The sequence below is a fragment of the Phascolarctos cinereus genome, unplaced genomic scaffold, assembly GCF_003287225.1.
Source record: "Phascolarctos cinereus isolate Bilbo 61053 unplaced genomic scaffold, phaCin_HiC Scaffold_4;HRSCAF=312, whole genome shotgun sequence".
Taxonomy (NCBI): domain Eukaryota; kingdom Metazoa; phylum Chordata; class Mammalia; order Diprotodontia; family Phascolarctidae; genus Phascolarctos; species Phascolarctos cinereus.
The window spans coordinates 291,076,188-291,101,276 of NW_027555847.1; the positions used below are offsets into that span (position 1 = coordinate 291,076,188).

The 25,089-nt window shown below is 36.2% G+C and overlaps 1 protein-coding gene across 1 annotated transcript in view; it reads right to left on the reverse strand.

Moving 5' to 3' along the window:
* Positions 1–25,089, reverse strand: part of LNPEP (leucyl and cystinyl aminopeptidase) — a 124,706-nt gene that overhangs the window by 35,249 nt on the left and 64,368 nt on the right. Inside the window, exons 4-10 of the mRNA XM_021009147.2 lie at positions 23,693–23,824; positions 21,690–21,810; positions 20,762–20,916; positions 12,489–12,602; positions 9,224–9,355; positions 1,636–1,767; positions 865–1,028 (exon numbers count right to left, since the gene is read on the reverse strand). Of these exons, the coding sequence (XP_020864806.1) occupies positions 865–1,028; positions 1,636–1,767; positions 9,224–9,355; positions 12,489–12,602; positions 20,762–20,916; positions 21,690–21,810; positions 23,693–23,824 (950 nt within the window). The remainder of the gene's footprint in view (positions 1–864; positions 1,029–1,635; positions 1,768–9,223; positions 9,356–12,488; positions 12,603–20,761; positions 20,917–21,689; positions 21,811–23,692; positions 23,825–25,089) is intronic.

Here is a 25,089-nt window from a genome sequence, read left to right on the forward strand (position 1 = left end):
TGAGCAGGAGGAGAAACACCAGGGATGGGGCCAGCCACTGGGGAGCCTGCCTGGAACCAAGAGGAAAAACACTTGGGATGCAGAGAGTTGAGGGAGGGACACAGACACAAAATAGGAGAGGGTAGGTGACACACAGGGGCTGAGGACAGATACATGATAGCTGAGCAGAGATGGGCAAAAGGCAGACACATGGGGCCGGATACACAGGTGCGTGAGGAGAGTGGGGCAAAGATCATCCTTCTTGGTACTGGACATCTTAAGCCATGAGAGTCCATTCTTATGCTTTAATCTGGAGGGTTTTTTTTTAAAAGGTTTTTTTCATTATGGCAGGGAGGGTGGAGTTGGGAGTACCAAGGGGCAGGACAGAGAGAGTGGAGTACAGTGAAGTCAACATCCCTGTTTTCTTAGAATGCTTTCTTTAAATAATTCTTTACATAAAGTCAAATTTGCATAATGTGAAGGTATGTAAAGTGAGGACTGTCTGTTATTCTTTACTGTAGCCCAAGTGACCTCTGTCAAGAATAATATTAGCAAAATATTCCATTATACCTTCTTTTCTTTACTATTATCTATCTATGCAAATACTTATTTACTATGAATGTTGTCTGGGGGGAAAATCATTAGATCAAAAATACAGAAATGGAAAATCTAGTCCAATGCCTTAATTTTATAGATGAGGAAACTGAAGACCAGGGAGGTTAAGTCACCAATCCAAGAACACACAGGCAGTACAAGAGGATGACAACTCAGGCACTCAAAATCAGTTTACTTTCTACCGTACCACTGTGTGGTAAGGTCTCCATTGAGTAAACATGAAGAAAACTCTATGATGAGATCAAAACATAAAAAGAGAATGCAAATAACCTTGAATCCAAAGGATGAATTCCAGAATTTGTAGTACTTAGAAAGAATCTCTCTTGTTGTACTAAAATTTGTTTCCCTCTTTTTTGAACAGTCACTAAAGGAAATCCTGACTGCACGGTCCAAGTTTTCATCATTGTTTTTACATCCAGATTTTCTTTTGTGACCTGCAAAATAAAAACAATTTCACTCGGGAGAAAAGACAACATTGCCAAATAAATTTACTATAACTTAATTTGTCAATCTTCCTCTTTGCCCAGAGACATCAGATAAAGACCACCTTTAGCTCAGTCTTAATGAAAAGCCAGCAGCATAAATTTACAGAGCTAAACCATTAGGGAGATTAATCAACTGAAGAACTTTGTCAGAAATAATGAAGAAAAAGTCAGAAAACATGGAGAGGAATTAAATGATGATCTAGTTTAGAAGGATGTGATGAATATATAATATGTGTATACATATATACATACATACACATACTTATGTGCGTGTGTATAATATCACATACAGAAAAGTAACTACATGGTAAAAGAGATAAACAAAATATGACACATTTTTATGAAATAAACATACTTTTTACACCTTGGAAGAATGTGCTTCTTCCTATCCAACCCCCTCTTAAAAAAACTAGTAATTTAACTACTCTCATTATTTTGTGAGATTTTTGGTTTACACTTATATACTAACTAAGGATGTGGAATGGAGAGCTTTTCCTAATTTCTCACTATTTTCCGTTAAATGAAATACCTAGAATAAAATCTCCAGAACGCTTACCTCATTAAAACTATTCCAAAGGTCATCACTTTGAATAGATGCATAGCTGTGATTGTGTAAATAAAGTATGAGGCAATGCTGAAATACATCTTCTTTCAGAAAACTTTTCAGCATTAACAAAAGAGATGCTCCCTTTAAAAAAAAATTAAAATAAGTGAATAGACAGAAAGAATGAACTTTTATAGCTTACAGATTTGGTTCAGAACCTAAATGTACTGGACACATTTTTCTTACTCCAAACTGCAGAAGCTTGATTTCATTTTTACGTTTATTTACATTTCAATAATATGGGTCAAGCATGTGACTCAAAACATAGAAATGATATAGACAGTAAAAGTTTCGCATAATATAATTATATTTTAGTGCAGAGATTAAATGTATGGCTCCCTAATGGTAAAATCAAAAATGAGTTCCTACATTACTAACTCTGCTACATGCACTCATTTAAATTCAGTAATTATTTTGTGAAATTAAAATTGCCTTGAAAATTATTTAAAGCTTCAGAAAGAAGTTTTCTATTCTCTCTTATTCTCCCAAAAGCATTTTTTCCTAACTATAATGATATCCATTAGGGAAACTCAAGGTTTTACTGCTACTAATTCCCTAGACTTCTTAAAAGTATAGGAAAGAGACAGCAGACTTAGTGGTGCAAGCCTGGAGCCTCTCCTCGTGGGAAGGCTGAGGCTGGTAAATGGCGTGGGTTTGGGAGTTCTAAGCTACAATAAGCAGGGATAACGCAGATCAGGTATCCACACCAAGTCCAGACCAACATCATGAATCCCTGGGAACAGAGGGCCAACAGGATCACTAAAAAGAATCAAAATCACACAGGTCTGAAAAATGGAGCAGGTTAAAGCTTCCATGCTGATCAGCACTGGGACTGGACTTATAAGTAGCTGCTACACTCCCAGCTTGAGCAAGATAAAGAGACCCATTCTCCCCCCAAACAGTCCAGAAAAGTTCTTATTGATATTTTTAAAAGAAAAGTGCACCAGTAGAAGAACCTGGGAACTCATCCTGTCATCTTCCCCACTTGAATTCAGTTCCACTTCACAAAAGATACTACATATGTCATCAGAAGAGAACCTTTAAGTGGGCTGATACATCTTTCAGCTTGTGCCTACTGTATAAAAGGCAGCATATACACACAATGGCAATATGGAAATTAGAGCCATTAAATTTTCATGCATGATTTTCTAAATATTTTTCTAGTATACATGGATTTTACCCTTCATAACACAATAGGAAAGCCAATGCCCTCGCTGATAACATTTTGCCTATTTAAGTAGTCTATATCTAAGTAGTATAACTAGACCAAGAAGAAAATAAAGACTTTTTAAAGTACATCTACTTATTACACAATAAATGATCCTACTCAAAAATTTCATCTGATATTTCTGAAAATTCAATGATGAAAAACTTGCATAAAACAAGAATTTTTCTTGCCTAAAATGACATTATTTTGTTTTGTTTAATGTTTAACTATCTTCATGATATTGTAGGACTTGTTACATTTAAATATTAACTAAGTATTCATAATAGAAAACTTCCTCAATTTTATTTTTTCAGTTAAATAAAAAAAAAACTAGAACAGAAGTTCCCAGGATACCACCTCATAAAAACTAATTTATGGTTTCAAAATTCATAATATGAAACAGCTCCAATATGTATAATAAGGTAAAAGGTCTCACTATACAATTTCTGTGATCATTACATACATTTTTTTATTTCCTACAAATGTATAGATGTACATTTGTTATATTTCATCACAATTTTATCACTACAATGAAAAAAGAGCAGGATATGTTCTAAAGAACACATTTTCCCACGTTGGTATTTGTTTTCCTCATTCAAACAATACCGGTCAACAATCCAGCATCCTACTTTTCTCTAAGTCCATGTGGAACACACACCTTGGTTCCATTTCCACTTCAGTTCCCCTAAGGGCAGGAGCCAAACATGCCAGAGACCATATGTTTCATTTCAATAAAGGATGGGGAAATCGAACTCTTATTAAGAGATGGAAGAGAAGATAAAGTATAGAAACAAAGACTGCATATCTACAGAACCACTTGGAGCAAGGATTAGACTTACGTGGACTATCCACAACTAAAATGACAAATGTTCATTCTCTGTCCTAGCAGGTATTAAGTCTCTTTTTAAGCAGGGTCATTAAGTGCTTTGCAAATTACTGTATTAAGGGGAACATATCAATATCAAATGTAAGATCTTCACAGAACTCTGACAGAAAACAGGCTGAATATAACCTAGGTCTACTCAATTTTTAAAAATGAAATTAAAGTTTTTTTAAAAGCCAGTCTAAAGTCATGCCAATTTAAATTAGGTCCTCATCAACATAATTATAAAACATTCTTTATACAAATAAAGTTGGATTAATTCTTTGTGGGTAGGCAAGGCCAATATAATAAAAATCTAACTAATCTATTTATTCAATGCCATCCCAGTTAAATTACTAAACATTATTTTGCTGAGTTAGGTAAAATGATAACAAAATTCATTTGGAAGAACAAAGGGTCAAGAATTTTAAAGAAACTAATAAAAAATGAAAAGGAAGGAAGTTAGGTAGTATCAGACCTCAAGCTGTATTATAAAGCAGTAAATATCAAAACTATCTGGTACTGGCTAAGAAATAGAGGGCTACATCAGTGCAATAAAGCAGACATACAAAACACAGCAATGAAGGATTATAGTAACCTTGTGTCTAACAAATGTAAAGTTTTGGGGATAAGAATTCATTATTTGGCAAAAATTGTTGGGAAAGCTGGAAAATAGTTTGGGCAGAACTTGACCCTAGACCAATATCTTAAAACCATCTACCAAGATAAAGTCGAAATGGACACATGATCTAGATATAAAGGATATATCACAAGAAAATTAGAAGAACATGGAACATATTACTTATCAGAATCACAAACAGGCAAACAATTTATGAATAAACAAGAGATAAGAGAGCACTGTGAGGTATAAAATCAATAATTTTGATTACATTAAATTGAAAAGTTCTCGTACAAATAAAACCAAGTAGCCAACATCAGAAGGAAAGCAGAAAATTGGGGAGAAAATTTCATAAACAGTCTCTTAGATAAAGATCTCATTTCTCAAATAAATAAAGAACTTTGTCAAATTTATAAGAATATGAGTCATCCCCCAATTAATAAATGGTCAAAGGATATGATGAGACAATTTAGTCACATGAAATCAATTCTGTTTTGGATACGCTGAGTTTGACAAGTCTCTGTGACACATAGTTTGAAATTCCCAAAGGAAGTTGGTGAGGAAAGACTGGAGGTGAGGAGAAAGATCAGGACCTGACATATAGATCTGGGAGTTATCAACATAAAGGGACTGAGTCCACAGGAGCTGACTATCACTGAGAGTGGAAAGAGAAATGAGAAGGACCAGAGTCTTTGAGTGTGCTTACAATTAGTGAGTGTGACAAAGATGATGAATCAGCAAAAGGAGATGAGAACGAGTGGATGGATGGGTAGGAAGAGAACCAGAAGACAGAAGTTTCCTAAAAACCCTGAGAGGAAAGAGCATCCATGAGGACAGGATGGTCTACAATGTCAGATGATGCAGAAGTCAAGGAAGATGAAGAGTGGGGAGCAGCCATTAAATCTAGAAGCTAACAGATCATTGATAATTCTGGAGGGAGCAATTTCAACTGAATGATAAAGTTGGAAACCATTTTTCAAGGGATAAAGAAGAGAATGAGAGGAGGGGAAACTGAGGTACCAAATATAGATGGTTTTTCAAAAAGTTTAGCTGAGAAAAGCAAGAGGATACAGGAAGGCAGTTAGAGGGGTTACAGGAATACTGAAGTTTTTTTGAAAATGAGGGAGACTTGAACATATTAGTAGAAGGAGAAGAACCAGTAGAGATGAGAGATAGGGAAGTTTCATAGTAGGAATAACCTGCTCAAGAAGGTGGGGATGGATAGGAACAATAGTACACAAGGCTGGCCTTAGAAGGATCACCTCTTCATCAGAACCTGGAATAAAGGAGGAAATGGGAGATGATGTCATGGAGGTATGAGATTAGGAGAAGAGAAAAGAGGGAGTTAAGGGACAGCCTTGATGTTTTCAATAAAATATGAGACAAAAGCTTCTGTTGAGAGGGAGGGGGAAGGAGGGCAGTGAAGAGGAATGAGAACAGAAGGCTTGGAATAGGCACTGGGGAGAATGAGGTAAACAATAAATTAGGCGATAGGAAAAGGGCCGTCTTGCTAAACGGAGGACCAAATTGAAGTTAGAGAACTTAATTTCTGGTGGACCCAGTCAGCTTGGTTTCAAGACTTGCTCTAGTCCCACTCAACAGCACCTGTAAGGGTGAAAAGGAGGTGAGTGGTAGAAATAACCAGGGTTTGGGATCTGTGAAGGAGTAGCAACAGGATAAGAGAGCACAAGATCTGAGGAGAATAAAGCAATGAATGAACTGGTTCACTAAGTATTAAGAAAGGAGAATACAGTAGGGGCTGTGATGGTGATCTGGTATAATTCTAGGGGCTGGAGAGACTGAAGGATAGGTCTGACAAGAGTGAGGTATAAGGAAGCAGAGGGTAATAATAGGTTATGATCAGACAAAGGAATTTCTGAGTTCTTCAGTCATGGAGCAGAGCACGCATGGGCGATGGTATGACCAACCCTCCGCTTACAGTTGAGATGGAGGAAAGGAACAGGTCATGGGAGCTGAGGAGACTGAGGGACTGAGAAGTTAGGGTACTTAAGGAAACACTAAGTTACATGCTGAAGTCTCCTGCTATGAAAGCAAGCCTTGAGATGGAGAAGAATACTGCAAGCCCAGCACTAAACCTACTGAGAAAATTGTGAGAGTGTCCTACAGGGTGGCACATAACAACTGCCAGGATCTGGATTCAGTAATGAATCTGGATGGAGTGAACCTCAAAGGAGGAACAGTTACTGAGCAATGGTAGGAGAGGGAAAAACCTGGGAGCAGCATTAAGGAGCAAGGAGTATTGTGACTCCCCGACTTGGAGCAGTGAATCAGGAGGTATAAGACTATTATTTGTTCAGTTGTGTCTGACTCTTTGTGATCTCATTTGGGGTTTTCTTGGCAAAGATACTGGCATGGTTTGCCACTTCCTTCTCCAGCTCATTTTATAGATGAGGAAACTAAGGCAAACAGGGTTAAGTGACTTGCCTAGGATCACACAGCTAGTAAGTGTCTGAGACTGGACTTGAACCCAGGAAGACGAGTCTTCCCAACTCCCAGCCCAACACTCTACCCACGGTGCCACCTAGCTGCCCTAGGGATGGGACAAGGTATAGCAAATATGAGAAAGGAAGGCTTAAGATGAGGTGATATCTGTCATCTCTTCTTCAGTAGTGTGGGATTCAGTATCAATAAGGATGGTGGGCAAGAGTTTGCTAACCATTTAAGCACGATTATGGATAAAGTAACAGTGGTTAGGTAGACCTCCACTGATGAAGGATGCTAGAACAGGAAGCTGTGACTTCGGCAGCAGGAAGAAACCAGTAAGACAGAATGAGACACAGACCTTCAGGCATGGCCATGTTTTGTTTGATTATGTTTATTCATTACAAGGGAGGGATTTATTGGTGAGAAAGAGAGGATAACAAAAGATGGGGTAGAAGAAGCTAGTGACAGTAATCCATCCCCCTCAAAAAAGCATCAATGAACATTTTAAAAAAATTTACAGAACAGAAATTCACAGAGACACAAAGCAGCTTTGGAACTAATGTGTTTGAATTTATTACATACATTTTAAAAAAGCTTAATGGAATGAGTTTGATGTTTGTCAGATATTCAGAACAAAAATTAAAATCCTTAAAAAAAAATCCAACCCAGAAAACCTCTCCTGACCTTCCTAATTCTGCCAACAGTGCCATCATTTTTTCCAGTCGTCCAGGAACAAAATCTTGGCTCTTCCTTCACTCTCATTTCCAATTTCTAATCAGTCACTAAGTTATTTTGAATTTGTATACAGATGCTCTGGCTCTCATCTAATCTCCTTCCGTGCTTTAACTAAAAAAGTAAAAAAGCTAAAAGACAAATGTGACTCTCTCTACTCCTTCACAGAGGTGAGAGGGTCTAACGGTATGGAACACTGCCTAATTCAGTTTTTTTCTGATGTATTGACTTTGCTGATTTTTTTCTCTTTTTTCCATTTTAAAAAAATTCCTTGCTATTAGGAATGTATCTCTGGGAAGAAGAGGGTTCCCCCCCACACAAAACATATTTCTATATTAACAATGTTGCAAAAGAAGACACATACAAAAAAAAGGGAAAAAAAAATAAAGAAAGTTTAAAAAGTATGCTTTGATCTGTACTCAGATGCCATCATTTTTTTCTCTGGAGGTGGATAGCATTTTTCATATAAGTCTTTCGGAACCGTCTTAGATCATCAATCAGAACAGCTAAATCAATCATAGTTGATCACTGTACAATATTGTTATTACTGTATACGATATTCTCCTGGTTTTGCTCACTTCACTTTGCATCAGTTCACATGTGTCTTTCTATGTTTTTCTGAAATTATCCTGCTCATCATTTCTTAGAGCACAATAGTATTTCATCACAATCATATACTACAACTTATTCAGAAATTCTTTAAATGATGGGCATCCCCTCAATTTCCAACTCTTTGCCACCACAAAAAGAGCTGCTATAAATATTTTTGTACATATAGTTCCTTTTCCTTTTTCTTTGATCTTTTTGGTATACAGACCTAAGTAGTGGTACTGCTAGATCAATTTTATAGCCCTTTGGGCATATTCCAAATTGCTCTCCAGAGTGGTTGGATCAATTCACAACTCCACCTACAATGCATTAGTGTCCCAGTTTTTCCACATCCCCTCCAACAACTGTCATTTCCCTTTTCTGTCACATTAGCCAATCTGATAGGTGTGGGGTGGTATCTCAGAATTATTTTAATTTGCATTTCTCTAAGCCATCGTGATTTAGAGCATTTTTTCTTTTTATTTTTTTTTCCAGGCAATTGGGGTTAAGTGACTTGCCCAAGGTCACACAGCTAGTAACTGTCAAGTGTTTGGTCTGAGGCCGGATTTGAACTCAGGTCCTTCTGACTTCAGGACTGGTACTCTTTTCACTGTACCACTTAGCTGCCCCTGAGCATTTTTTTCATATAACTATAGATAGCTTCGATTTCTTCTTCTGAAAACCACCTGTTCATATCCTTTGACCATTTGTCAATCGGGGAAGGAAGTAAAAGAGTTAAGAAGATTGTCTTGCTTCAGTGAGAGCTCAGATGAGGTTAGATTACAAACTGGTAGGGCACCCAATTATCATGATCATGTGACTTTTTCTAAAAGTGTTCAGTAGCATATGATTAGGAACATAGAGGGAAGACAGTAGGAGTAATTCAAGGTATGGGCTTGGCAAGTAATGAGCAGTCACAGGACAGGGAGTCTGAGTATAGAGGGTGGTGAACAGCTGAACTAATAAACATATTCTTAAACCAAATGAACATATATATGGTTTGCTTAACTTCTAACATGAGGTAACTTGCTTGCAAACACAAAATCAGTTAGAACTCAACTCTCAGCAGTTTTTACTAGACCAATACCTTAAAATATGAAAGCGAATCAAACATTTCTTCAATTTGCTCTGAAGACTGAACAGAAGATGAGGTTGGATGAGATGAATTCAGAGAATCTTTCTTCATGGTCTTAAAACGAACATTCAAGAAATCCTCATACTAGCAAAAGAACACAAAGACTAATAAACTGTGAGAAATCACAAATGAAGCGTTAAGTACAGCCAAAGACATTTTCCAATTTAAGCATAGTTCACAATGGAAACAAAAGATGTTTGAGCTTTTCTCTTTTTTACTGATTCACCTGAAAAGGTAATTCTCTCTGCTAATCAAAATGGTCATAATGACTTCTTTTATCTACCTATCTATACCAATCTCTCTCTCTCTCTCTCTCTCTCTCTCTCTCTCTCTCTCTCTCTCTCTCTCTTCTATATATATCTCTCTCTCTCTCTCTCTCTCTATATATATAATATATATATATATATATATGATTAGGCAAAGCAATTTTTATAGGTAAAATTCTTCTGTGAACGAAGTGTGCTTCACGGCACAAATGTTTCTTACAGAAACATGCCAATTACTGGAACATTTCATCCACTTCAGCTCTGACAAAATAACCTATTATGTTCCCCAAATTTTGGCTTCTTCATTCTGCTTTTCCAATAAACAAAAACCTAGTTGTCTATACTGAAATGAAATAGGATCATAGGACCATAAATTTAAAGTTAAAAGGGCTCTTAGATATCATTAAGCTCAAATGTCTTTAGAGCTAAGAGAAAGTTACTTGTTCCAAATCATATAGGTAACGGCAGAGTCAAGATGTGAACCCAGAGAAAAAGAAATAAAAAGAAAACATGAAATCAGAAAAGTAGAAATAAAAGCAGATATGGAAAAAGATCAAATTCTGAAAAGTCCAGTTAGATATGTCAGCTAGAAAATTCAGATTATATAACTGAGTAGAATTAAAAACACTTTATAAGGAACTAGACTTGGTGGTACCCTTTCCCCATCATTGTTGTCATCTACTGGCTCCCAGGTTACTTTTCCCATGACTTCTATAGCTGGTTGACGACTTTCCTTTCTACCCATTGCTTTGCCAACATCCTCAGGCAACTTCAACACCTCTAACAAGATGGTTACAAAATTCCTGGGCACATCTTGGAATTCACTATCTCAGAATTGCTCCTCCGAGATCTAAACTCTGAAATTCTGGTCTTGAATGACAATTCGTGTTTTTCCATCATCTCTCTAAACTAACTCTCCATCCATTCCCATGACCTGCTCTTATTCTCATCTATCTATCCCACTTAGATTTCACTTGCCTTTATGCTCAGCTTTGAGAACACAGGCATCCCCTATCAAGTTTTCTGTAGCTCTTGCCTTAGAATTTCTTATCACTAATGTGTTGCCCCCACACCCAACCTTTGCAGTAGCTTCTATTCAGAATTGTGATGATTCTGTTCTGTAACTCAACAAACATTTCTTGAACACTTCCCTCTCACAGCAACTGTCCAGTAGTATTGCCAGGTGCCACGAAATATAAAACAGATAAATAAGACAGTCCCTGAAGCCCACACTTGAGTCCAAAGGCTGAACTATATAGAATCTGGCTTCAAGAGAGGAGTCAGAATAGACCACCAAGCAAGAAAAGAGGGCAAACAGTTTCCTACTGGTGAAACCAAAAATACTGCCACCATGGGCCAAAAACCTGCAACGATATTTTTGAGGTTCAGGTAGTGAAGAGTTTCATCCTAGTGAGAATGGGGGGCCAGGAGAAAAGGCAGGAAGGACTTAAAACTAGAACAGAATACAAATGTAAATATTTTATTTGTATGTGCTTAAAACTGGTTTTTAAATTTAATTTTCAAATATAATTATGTTGTAAAAACTGACATAGAAACATATTTCATTATTCTCTTCTCAAGGGTCCTTGTTATAAGGATTTAAAGAAGAAAAAAACTCCTCAAAACAAGAAGTATTCTATGTGAAATAAGCAGCTCTCCCCTAAAAGCAAGCATTAAATGCTTTTTAAAAATTTGTATACTGAATATGCTTCTTAACTAAAGCAAGGCATTACCGTTTCAAATAAAGCAAATTATTTTGATTAAGAATGAGTTTCTTCCATCATTCAAAATAGTTTAAGGTGTAGGGCCTGACTGAATAGGACTTAACACCTACCTCAGGAGTACTATGCTGGAGTACATTTTCCTAATGTTATCCGAATCAATAATCCTTCAGAAACACTTGAGATAAGATTATAAGGTGAGCCACATAAAAAATTGGTATATTTCCTCTTGCTACAACTGAATAATGTTTTTCAAAATATAACCTAAGAGGGACACCAAGTTACAATATGTGGTTTGTACCTAGTAGAGTCAGTCATTTAGCCAGACCACTGTACATATCTACCTACCACTGTACATATTTTTGTTGTTTTTGTTTAGTTGTGTCCAACTCTATATGACCCCATGGACACTGTCCGGGGTTTGTTTTTATTTTTGGCAAAGATACTGGAGTCATTTGCCACTTCCTTCTCCAGTGTGTTGCCATTTTATAGATGAGGAACTGAGGCAATTAGGGGTTAAGTGACTTGCCCAGGGTCACACAGCTAGTAAATGTCTGAGGCTGGATTTGAACTGTACATATACCCACTATGATAATAATGGGCATGCCATATTTTATGTTTAATATTTACCTCTTGTATTCTTTTAGTTTCTTTCTCTCTCTCTCTCTCTCTCTCTCTCTCTCACACACACACACACACACACACACACACACAAACGGTAACTTTCTCTCTTCCAAAATTATCTTCAAAAAAAAAAAGGCTTTTAAAATTTATCTAACCAAATTCCCTAAACAATTGGAGGAACTGAATGATAGGTTTCAGATCTGGAAAAAACTGCAGAAATCACTTTAAACCCCTCAGTTTTAGGTGAGGAAACCTAAAAGGTAAAACAATTTGTCCTAGGTCACAGACAGCAAGAAATGCTGGAAAAAGCTGTAAAGCTATTTACTGCTGTATACCCATGACAAAATTTTAAAATGAATAACATACACAAATATATCATTACCACATTCTATTATATCCATGCTAGCACTAGAGGTTATTTCTACAAAAAGATGAAACTGACACACAAAATCAAAATTTACCATTTTGAACCTGAAGACATACAATCTATCAGCAACTAACAACTTTCAAAAACTATTTAAGTCTCCCAAATGACTTGGGCATATGGTACAGACATAACAAATTTAACATAAAATCTCTATTAAGCCCAAGAAGAGTAGTACTTACACTCGATAACTGTATGAAATTTTTGCTCAAGGAGAAATACTCCATGAAAGTAGCAAATCCTTCATTTAGCCAAAGATCATTCCACCACTGCATAGTTACCAGGTTGCCAAACCACTAAGAGGAAAAACAGAACACAAAGAATTGATTGGCAAAATATATGTGTTCTCAGAAAATTTCTAAGAATTTGAAACAAGAGGAACATTTCTGACATCGAATTAGATTATTTGTTACAGGGAAATATTAGTAGGGATGGAGAGTATATTCTGATGCTTTATAAAAAAGGGAATACTACAGATAAAATATTATCAATAGGGTGGGGAAAAAGAGTAAATGAAACTAAATAAAGAAAAGTGGTGGAGACAGACGGAGTAACTAAATAATGATGACATTTTAAGTACTGAGATTTCATTTATGTAAACGTAGTAGTGGCAAAACAAATTTAGCTGTTGAAATGATGTTTAATATTAATTTTATAATAAATCACTAAAGACAAAAATTTCCTCACTTGTAAAATGGGAATAATAATAGCACCTACCTCCCAGGGCTGATATGAGGATCAAATGAGATAATATTTACAAAGCATTTAGCACAGAATATGGCATGTGGTAGGTGTTATATAAATGCTAGCTATGATTATTATTATTATTACAAAATACAATGGCAGGATTCTGTGCACAGAAATACAAACAGAATGAATTACATCCAAAATAAACATTAAGAGAATTACTGAAGTGATCTAAATTTACTTCTAAAATGGAGGAAAACATTCTACATTTGAAAACCACTGACTGGGAGAAAAGAGATGAGAGATTTTCTGCCTAACATGTTTTATACTTTATGAAGAAAAATATCTTACATTTCAACTTAAATTTGTGATTTTTTTGTACTCTAAAAGTTCTCCTTATTTCCCTATCATGTTCTATAAACTGAATAAATTTGGTAATATTTTTCCACTGCTTCACCTTCTGACAGGCCAGTGATTTTCCAGTTAGAGATAGATGAATAGATAAATATCTCTCTAATGTATTTAACAGCATAATATGATAGCAAAAGTATTGGGTTTATAGTCAGAGAGCCTGAATTTGAATTCCTTTTCCACTACTTATTACCCATCTGTGAAATTTCAAGCAAGTCATTTCCCTTCTGCAGCTGAAGTGGTCAGCCTAAACGAACCTGCCCTATCTAAATCCTGTGTACTAGAGTTTATGTGAGTATCAGACTCCCCTTCCCTTAAGAATGCAAAGTCCCTCCATGAGAGCAGGGACTCTATCATATATATAACCTTTGCATCTCCTTCAGCACTACTGCATATATTATGCAAATGTGCATATCAGTGAATATGTTGTGCAACCAGTGAATTGGTTTGGTGAATTGAACTAAATGGACCAATTAGCATTTATACTGATTGCCTACATGACAGTTTTCCTTCCTTATTCAGGGGGGTTGGGGGGGAAGAACCTAAGTCTTTAGGTTTTTTCTAAGTTGCCTGAGTTACAGATAGTTTATAGGATTAAAAATGAATATTCCTCCACAAAATGGCACATATATAAAAGGCCAAATTTAAGAACTCTATAGTCCTCTCTTCATGTATTTCTCTCATGAGGTGAGAGGGAAGGAGGGAAAATAATCATACGAAATACTTACTGAGGCAGGAGAAAGAGTATATAGGCCAAAGAGACTCTCTTAATGAGCAAGCAAATCTACCACCAACTAATAGCTGTTTGTAAATACACATCTCACCTACGAGGGTTTTCAAATTGTTTCCCATAGGAGTGCAGAAGTCAGTGAGGCATTTCTAGGGATTTCTTACAGCAGTGAGATCAAGGTTTAGAACATGACATAATTAGTGCCTTCTCTAAGGCTGCCCCAACAATGCAACAAGGCATTGGAGGTACAGGAAATTAGACCTGAGAAATATAAACAAAGGTGTCACGTGTTCAATGTTATAAAGTGGATTCTTGTGCAGGCACAGGTTGAACCAGATGGCCTCTGAATGATCTTCTAATTCTGAAATTCCATAGTTATTTATTACATTTATTAAGCACTTACTATGTGTAAGGTGGTGTTAAGTAATGACATAGTCCCTACCCTCAAGGAGCTTACATTCTAAAAGACGGATACAACCAGACCATAGATAAATACAAAGTATACTCAAATAGATCTGTGATTGCATCAAACTTGGTGTTCCTTCTAACAATGCAAATGGAAATCCATTTATTCTTTTTTTTTTAAAGGCAACTGGGGCTAAGTGACTTGTCCAGGGTCACACAGCTAGTAAGTGACAAGTGTTTGGTCTGAGGCCGGATCTGAACTCAGGTTCTCCTGACTTCAGGGCCAGTGCTCTATCCACTGCACCACCTACCTGCCCCAATATATTCTTTTTTCTTTTTTTGGTTAGGCAGTGGGGTTAAGTGACTTGCCCAGGGTCACACAGCTAGTAAGTTGTCTGTGTCCAAGGCCAGGTTTGAACTCAGGTCCTCCTGAATGCAAGGCTAGTGCTCTATTCACTGCACCACCTAGCTGCCCCAAAATCCATTCATTCTTGACCACCCTGTATGACTCTGGTCCTTCTCTCTGATTAAGTCTGTCACAGGAAGTTCACTCAAGAAGCTAAGAGCTTTCCTCAGTTTCTCCAGACATCATGAAGAGACTAGTGGAATACATAACCTATCCAGCTGTTATCCCTTGACCTTGCTTTATTCCAGCCTACCTTATTTTTCACTTATACGTTTTCCTTGGTGTTCTCATTTATTCCTATTCTTCAAAGATCTGAAACTGTTATGGATTGCAGCCTGCACATGCCCACAATGTATCTGTTCATTACCCTTATGTGATATCTATTTTTAATTTTTCAGAAAGTGTTTAATTTCATGCCCTTTAGTCATATATACACATATACCATTGGTGGTATATGGTATATGTACACTGGTATTAAAAAGACTGGGTCTTTGTTTCTGTGCTTATTAAAGGAGCTTTGCAATTTCCTAACAGAGATCCAGGTCACTCTTTCTGTTTAATTTTTGACCTAACTCAGATATTTTTACTGCTTTTCCCAGATGTAAATGGGCATGCTACATATGTGTATATGTGTGTGTGTGTGTGTGTGTGTGTGTGTGTGTGTGTGTGTGTGTGTGTGTGTGTGTATATATATTATTTCTCTCTCTCTCTGACAAACTATCTATAGGGTGTCCATCTAACTGCATATCATAATTTGAATAATACACATTATTTATATACTTGGCTTTTCCTGTGTGGATGGTTAGGCCCCTGGTTTCCAAACTGTGTACATAGCACCCTGGGCTGCAGCAAAATTGCCAGGGGTACCATGGGATATTTAAAATTTGAAGTAAACACAGAGATAGTCAACATTTGTTGGATACTGTGAACTACTTGCTTGAAGTAGTTAAGTTTCAACATTAGATCATGTTACATTTCTTTTGATGACATTTGCCAAAGTATGAGATAGGTTTCGGTTTAGTTGTATTTTAGGCTATGCCAATAACTTTTCAAACTTTCTCATTTGCAACATCATCTTTGTTTAGTTGCATTTTCAGTGACTGCTGTGATAAAAAAAACATGGTGCAAAAATCAATGTAAATTAGGAAATGAGGGTGATGATGTCCAATCTGATTCCAGGGTTTGAGAAGTTACAAAGGGCCCAACAGGTACACACATTCCATTAGTAAGTAATTAGTTATTTAGGAATGAAATTAAAATTTTTTCCCAATTTATGAGTATTATTTTTTAAATGACTACTAAGTTTTCAGGACATAAATACTTGTTGTTTGGACCTAAACACTTAATAAGCAACTATTAGGTATTTCTTTTGGTCTAGTGGCTCCATGAAAAAATTAGGGAGTCTCTAAGGACGCTATGAAAGTTTGGGACCCCCAAGTTAAGCCAAATTTTTTTGAATGGTCCCAGATCTCTTCCTGAAGGCTCAACAGATTTGAACTCAGGAAGATGAGTCTTCTTGACTCCAGGACTGGCACTCTCTCCACTGAACCACTGTCCTAAGTGACACCATCTAATTTAGTTGCTTTTCTCATCCCTACTCTCTTTAATGGCCTTTTGATCTCCTCTACAAGCAAATACAGGGCTGTAATGTTAAATCCAAGTGTGACAGCTTTATTACCTTTATGTTTAAAACAATTCAATTGGTTTAAAAAAAATCTTAGCAGCTTTTCTTCTCCTTGCTGTCTTTCTTCCATTTTCACACTTGATTGGCCTTGGGATGATTTTTCTTAGTGAAATCTTGCCAAGCTATCTTTTAAACTATTTTTACTACCCATAACTCCTCTGTTTTATGAGCAAACACTGCAGGTGAGTGATTTTCCATCAATCTTTTCTGCAAAATTTTACAAACCAACTTATATTCTAAAATGGTGTTTCCTTTATGTACCATCTCTCTCCATGGCAAACAAGTAAAATAGCTAACTTTTTTGGCCTTTTTAGCTTTATTATGTACATTCATTTATTTGAGTTAAATATTTTTATGAAATTATCATAGTTTGTATTTGTGTCTGTTCTTTCATCGATTAATAGTAAGTTAGTCAGGACTGAGTTGTTTCAATGAGGTACCTTGTCATATAGCTTTGGTCTTTCCCCTAAAAAGTCTGACTAAATGGATAGTTGATTATGGAATGACTCCCAAATAAGTAATGAGTAATTTCTTATCTATTAAAATATAATTAGTTTCATTTTCCATGTCCAGGACCTACCAATTCTTTTCCCAAAGAAAAGATTCTTGATATATAACTTTAGGCATCTGTGTAGTCTACAAGTGTCTGGCTTCTGTCACTCCTTATTCCTGCTTCATATATTCTAATATACCTTTTGCTCTTCTCTTTTTCTTATAGTCAAAGTCACCAAATATCAAAGTACACATACATACATACAAACACACATACAATTTTAATTTGGGAAGTTTCATTGAGTTCTTTACAGAACTTCTCTACTTCTTCATCCTCTGCAGCAGACATTGGTACATACACTGCAATTATTTTCATAGTGGTCTTTATGCAAATACTTATCAGAAATTGTAATACAAAAATGACCAAATACCCCATGATGTGTTCACTTATGATTCTATGTTGTTTCTTGATGCTTTTGATTGTGTGCTAAAATTAATTCTGATAATTCCTCTCAAAAAAAAAAAGCCAACAAAACAAAACTGTGAGCTACCCAAAAGCAGCCAGTGGTACAGTGGATAAAGCACTGAGTTTAGAATCAGGAAATCCCAAGTTCAAATCTTGCCTCAGACACTTAGTTGTGTAGGATTCTGGGAAACTCATTTAATCTCACTCAGCCCATTTCTTCATCTGTAAAATGAGGTGGTTGAGTTCAATGGCCTTTAAAGTTCTTTCCTAATCTTAATTTATGATCCCTCCACTTAGCAGCAAATTCTCTTTTTATTAATTTCATTTATAGTTAGAGTGTTTGACAGGATATTGCTTAAAAATTCTGCATGGACATGCATTACTGATATTGGTCTATAGTTCTCATAATTATCACAAATAATTATTAATTGTTTCTTTGATTTCTTTGATTACTTTATTCTTCTCTGGTTTGGGTATAAGACTATATTTGTTGAATAAACAGAACTTAAGTGAGTCCTACTCTCTTAGTTTTTCAGAATAATTTACGTAATATTGGTATTAAATGTTCTTTAAAGGATTAACAATATTTTGCTGTAAATCCATCAAGATCAAGATTTTAACAGCTTTGATTTCATTTTCTGAGATTTGATTATTTAAGCTCTCTTTGGTGATCTATTATTTTGAGAATCTTACATTTTTTAGGATAACCTTTTATGGTTTTTTTAAGTATTCTCGATTTTAAGTATTGGTGTAAATTTTAAGCATTCCCAATATTGTTAGTATTTAACTGTTCACTGTTATGATAATTTTTTATTTTATTCTGGTTTTGCTGTGATCTTACCTTGTTCATTTGTTATTTGTTTATCTGGTTACTCGCCCTCTTCCTTTAAACTGGGTTGGCTAAAGGTTTATCAATTTTGTAATTCCCTAGTGATTCCATTCAGAAGGTGCCAGAAGTCTTTTTAGCTATAATTTCTCTAGCAATTTGTTTAATTCTTTATTTTCCATTTCATAGATCTTTCTATTAGATTTGTCCAGCTCTGAGAGAGGAACATTAAAGTCTCCTACTATTTTTATTACTATCTATGTCTTTTTAAAATATGATGTCAAGATTGATATAATTTAGTTCTTCTAGTAGTATGTCCATTGGCAGTCATTTAACAAGGATCTCTAATTTAGAGCACTATCAAGTTAAAATTTATATACAATTTGAAAAGATGTCATTCTTAGTTCCCTCTGTTCCCTTTTCTTTTTATTGAAAAATAAGTTCTCACTGATGTCTTCTGTTTTGTATATCATTGTAGTTATCCCTGATCTCATTCTCCCACCCTTCCCCAAAGAACCATCCCATATAACAAAGTATTTTTTTTAGTAAGTTGAAAAAGTTTGAAAATGTGTACACTATGTAACACCTGTGGATCTCCTGCCTCCATGAAAAGATGGGTCGGAGGTGTATTCTCATATCTCTTCATTTGAGTCTTACTTGATCTTTATAATTTTGTTATATTGGTGTACGGTTTTTCTTTCCCTTTACATTGTTGTAATTATTATGTATGTTGTTTTCCCGGCTCTGCTTACTTCACTTTGCATTAATTCATAGAGATCTTTACATGCTTCACTGTATTCTTCACACACACTGTTTCTTACAATATATTAATATTCTATTACATTCACGTGCCACAATTTGTTTTGCCGTTTCCCAACTGATGGGCTTCTACTTTATTCCACAACCCTTCAAACACTGACTGTTGTCATCTTTGTCAATTTGCTGGGTGTAAGGTAAAACCTCAGGGTTGTTTGATCTACATTACTATTTTTAGTGGTGATCTGGATCATTCTTTCATGTGATTGTAAATACTTTGCAATTCTTTTGGGAACTGTTTGGTCATATCTGTTGGTCACTATCTATGGAGAAATGGTTAATCTTATGTGTATGTGTGTGCTTATATGTGTGTGTGGGTGTATACATATATTCATTCATTCATTGTTTATATACCTTGGATACCAAACGCTTATCGGAGAAATTTGATATAAAGATTTTTTTTCCCTATCTGACCCCCATCCCTTCTTATTCTTAGTGCATTATGTTACCTGTACAGAAGCTTTCTGGTTTCAGGTAATCAAAGTTGTCTACTTCATCTTTTACAATTATCTCTATCTCTTATTTGGCTAAGAAGATATCTCCTACCCATAGCGGTGAGAGGTATAGGATCTGTTTCTCTTTTAGTTTTTTTATAGTCTCATCAATAATGTTAAGGTCCATTTAGAATGTATTGAAGAATATGGTGCCTCTGCTTCCTTTGCCATCACTCTACCACTGTCACTAGCAGAAGGAGGCAACACAAGTGTATAGAACATTGTGATGTTTCTTTGGTTCACAGAGTGACAAGAACAAAAAATTTATAACCAAGTGCCCAACCCATTGATGATGAACATGTCCATACTTAGCTAGGTTGGTCTTTGGAAAGTATATTCGGTCTGTTGCTGGGATCATAACTAAAATCTTTCCATCGTGGCAGATTTTCCAGAGGTAGCATTTTTTGGAGAAGAGCAATATGAAACAAGACTAGGTACAAAAGTAGGAGTTAGATTGTAGAGAGCTTTAAATGCCAGGCTAAAGAACGTCTATTTTATCCTGGGAGCCACTGAAGAGTTCTGAGTAGGGAAATGACATGATCAGATCTGTGTTTTAGGATGATCAATTTGGCACTTATATGAAGGAAATACTGGAAATAGGGGGACCATTGTAATAGTCTAGGCTAGAGTCGATGAGAGCTTGAAATATGATACGGGCATGTTAGCAGAAAAATACACCGTAGCGATGATGTAGAAGATGAATTGGCAGTTGATTGGATATGGTGGGGTCAGGTGAAGAAGAATGAGGTGGGAAGAAGAGTCAAGAATGATTCCAAGGTTGTGAACCTTGGTGGACCAGAAAGATGGTGTTGTATTGCCCCTCAATTGAAATAAAGAGGCTTGGAGAGAAAGAGCGGTATGGGGGAACCATGAGTTTTGTTATGGAGAAATGCATGAGGTATTGGTTAGAAAGCTAAGTATGAGTTATAGAAACTTCTATTATATACAAAAAAGCCAATTTTTGCATTATAAAATATTATTAGCATTAGGAAACAGAAAACAGACATGGAATTTAATTAAATATTCTAATTGTAATACCTGGTGGGCCAGTTCATGTGCAATTACTCTCGTAACCAGCTTTCTATCCATCACTGAAGAAGTGTTATTATCACATAAGAGCGTTTCTTCTTGGAAAGTGATCAAACCCCAATTTTCCATAGCTGCAACCTGAACGTCAGGAATAGCTACCAAATCTTGAAACAAAGGAAAAAAAGGTGACCCAGTTTTTTTTTCCTGCTTAAATACAGCAATCATTTCTTTTTCTTAATTTAAGCAAAATGCTTTCATCATTGGCTTATCACCACAAAGAAGGCTCTAAAGTCTTTTGCTTAGAAGACTGACACTCCCATCCCCTTGCTACTTTCCAACCTTGAGCACAGCACTTTCTATCAATCTACCTGGCAGCTGAGAAAGATGGGATCAAAACCATTTGGAGCTTTGATTTTATGGCTACTTAGCAAAGAAATGGAAAAAATCCAATTTCTCCAAAAAGGATCACTCCCCAGAGGGGAAAAGGATGTAGTTAAGACAGTCTTCTGTCAACCAATACGCAGCTCGATCAAATAAGTAAGTTTGTCTTTCTTTGTAGAAGAGCTACTAGCACATTACATTTTAATTACTTACTGAAACAGTTTCCAGTAAACGTATTTCAATTTGAAAGTTCAGTTTATGTCTTCAAATTGCCATATATGTGTGTGTATCCATATATATCCATGTGAGTGTGTGTGTGTGTGCGCGCGCACATGTCTACCTCCAATGCCACAGTCTTTCAAATTTCCACGTATCTTAGTTATGGCATACAATCAGCCTATGTCATGATGGCTAAAAGTTATTTAGGAACCGTATTCATGTGAAGAATATGTTTGTCATATTTTCTCTTAAGATATGCAGGACACAAATGTAGCTCCCTGACAAACGAATGCTGCAAACTTAAAAGAAGGCAAGGGAAATAGGATGACATTTTTACCTAATTTCTGAAGAGGGTACTTGATTTCAAAATAGTGCTGATAAAATTCAAGAAGCTTCACTGCTGTATCAAGAGCAGATGTGGCTTGGTCAATCTTCTCTGGCACAGTGTAAATGGAAACCTAAAACCAAGTAACAAGAAATGCTATTTACAACAAAAATTCAAACGTAATTGGAGTAGAAAGGAATTGAAATTTCTTGGTCAAGTCTACAAGTTCAAGGGAAAACTGCTCAGAGTATTCCTGTACTGGAGAACACACTGTCCTCAAAGTGAGACCTGGATTCCAGTTCCACTTCCCTTCCCTTCCTCTTCATCTACAAAACCCAACAGGGGTTGTACCATCAACCAAGGTCAACTAGTGGTAACAGGAATAGAAGTAAAGAGACAGTTCCTATCTTCAAAGAGGTGAACTCTACTAGAGGATATAACTTGTTCACAGATGGGCAAATACAGGATTTGTAGAAAAGAAATGCTCAGTGATTTGGGGGTGGGAGCACTAGTAACTGAGGGAATCAGGAAAACAATCAACAAGCATTTATTAAGCATCCACTATGAATCAAACACTATGCTAAGCCCTAGAGATATACAGATGATATCCAGGGATACAACATACATACAAAATAGGCATATGTAAAATGAATATGAGGTAATTGGGTGGGGGGCACACTTGCAGAAAAGGCCTCATGAACTTTGATGGAAATGAGGGATTCTATAAGGCAGAGATGCAGTCTAGGTATGGGGGACAACTTTTGCAAAATATAGAGCTGGAGATACACACATACACGTGTGTGTGTGTGTGTGTGTGTGTATGTATATGTATATGTACATGTATATGTATATGTATATGCATATATACATGTATATGTATACATACATACAGGTCAAGAATGGAGAACAGCAAGAATGTAAATTTGGCTTGAGATGCCAAACAGAAGGGTTTGTGTTTATTTGGTCCTAGAGGTAGTAAGTATTGACAAGAGAGAGAGACAGAGACAGAAACAGAAAGAGAGAGAGAGAGAGAGAGATAAAGATAGAAACAGAGACAGAGAGAGACTGAGACACAGAGAGAGAGTATGTGCGCATGTGTATAGGATAAAGTAGAGAGAGATTTAAGAAAGGAAGTCAGAAAGTAAGCTCCTGTAACAGACCAGATAAGAAGTGATGGAGGAGGGAAGAAGCAATGAGTGAAAAGGAGTCAGACGTGAGAGACGTGCAGAGGTAAAACTGACAAACTTGCTCACTGCATGGTTATGTGGGGTGAGAAAAACATACACACATTTATACACACAGACACATGCATACATGTATTCACACAAATATACTTCAGACCAGTCTCAATTAGCAGGGTTCTATACATTCTATAGAAAAAGATCAGATTGAAGTTGTGCTATGGTTTAATGATTTTTTTTTTCTTAAATAAGAAACCAAAATCTAGCTGTATGTGTTGGGAATGGTGCCTTATGTTTACAACCTGGTAGTAAATTAGCTAACTAATGAAAGGTTTTAAAACTTTATAGTAAAGGACAGTCAACTGATTAGCTAAAGAAAAACCCTCACCTTTACTACAGCGTAAGCCTGTGAAAGGACTGACTCAGCACTTCCGGAAGAAATTCAAATAAACTATCACTATGTAACAGGCACTAATGGCAAACAGAAATAGATGTTCAAAATAAATTATTAGTCTTTATAAGAGAAGTGTAAATAGAATAATAATTAATAAGTCCTTCCTGTTTTTCTATAATGTGGAGAAGAGAGATTGATTCACTATGAGTTTTCTGTGAAATAATATAATAGTTTACCGAGTTTCCCTTTTAATCAATTACCTATATGAGATGAACTTTAAATTGTTTATGTCTAGTTACCACATCAGGTCTATCACAGTCTGTTTAGATAATAAGCACAAAGTACAGAGTTTGGGACATAAGAAATGATTAGAATTCTTAATAATTCACTCATGTGCATTCAAGTAAAACAGGCTTAAAGGCATAAATGAAATAACATACCAGAATTCCATTGGTCTCCTGGGTCATATTCTTCAATTCTCCCACAATGAAGGCAACCAGATATGTACTCATTTTCACACTCTCAAAAAATTCATCCATAACAAGCCTGCCTTCTATTTGAACAGATGACTTCTACAAAACAAAAAAGGGGGGGAAGCATAATAGTTATCATAAAATATGATTGTAGGTGAAGCTGAGTGGTACAATGGATAAAGCACCAGCCCTGGAGTCAGGAGAACCTGGGTTCAAATCCAGCCTCAGACATTTAATAGCTGTGTGACCCTGGGCAAGTCATTTAACCCCGATTGCTGCATTCCCCTCCCAAAAACAAACTCAAAAACCAACCAACTGTGATAAGTAAATATGAACAGATGATGCATAATAAAGATGTGAGTATATTTTACATCTGTGAAATCTTAAGTTTACATCATAGGTGTAGTGTCTCAGTTTCTTTAACCAATAAAATAATACCATGTGTCAATCTCATAAGAAATGTACAAGAATTCAAAACAGAAGTATAGGTTAGTTTATTTTATATTTCATTACAATTAATCAAGTGCTTTCCTCACACACCTTGATGAAATAAGCAGTATAAGTATTATACCATTTTACATTTGGGGAAGCTTAGGTTTTAGAGAGGTTGTGACATATGCACAGTTATTCAGATAGCAAATGACAAAGCTAAGCCTTGACCCCAGGGCTGCTAATGGGAAATCCAGTGCTCTTTCCACCCTACCATACTACTTCGTCATATCAAAAGTTGAGTTCTCCAGAAGCTCATAAAACTCCACTTAACCGGCACAGATACCACTTCAATTTGTATATTGGTTTTTGTTGTTGTTTTGTTGTTGTTGTTGTTTTTGGTGAGGCAGTTGGGGTTAAGTGACTTGCCCAGAGTCACACGTCTAGTGAGCGTTATGTGTCTGAGGCCAGATTTGGACCCAGGTCCTCCTCACTCCAGGGCCGGTGCTCTATCCACTGTGATACCTAGCTGCCCCATACCACTTCAATTTGAAGGCTGAATAAGGACATGTGGTTATATTGTTGGATGCAGAGAGTTAAGAATTCTCCTCCTCCCCCATCCTATAGGAATGAACAATGCTGCTGTCTAGTGCCATATGGATTGGACTTCTGATTGGATTTCTGACTATAAATTAGGCAAAAATAGCTACCGGTAAACAAAGCACAGTTCATACTTCTTGGCTATTTTATTCTCTTGTTCATCATTTTCAGAAAGTGGGAGTGAATTCCAAGAAATGCATGAAGTGGTCTCTAAAACCCACAAAGTCTATATTAGTATATATCTTTTGAATGGCTGTAAAACACATTAACAGGAATCACAGAATTTCAAAGGTAGAAGAAACTTAAGAGGCCAGAATCTAGTCCAACTTGTACTA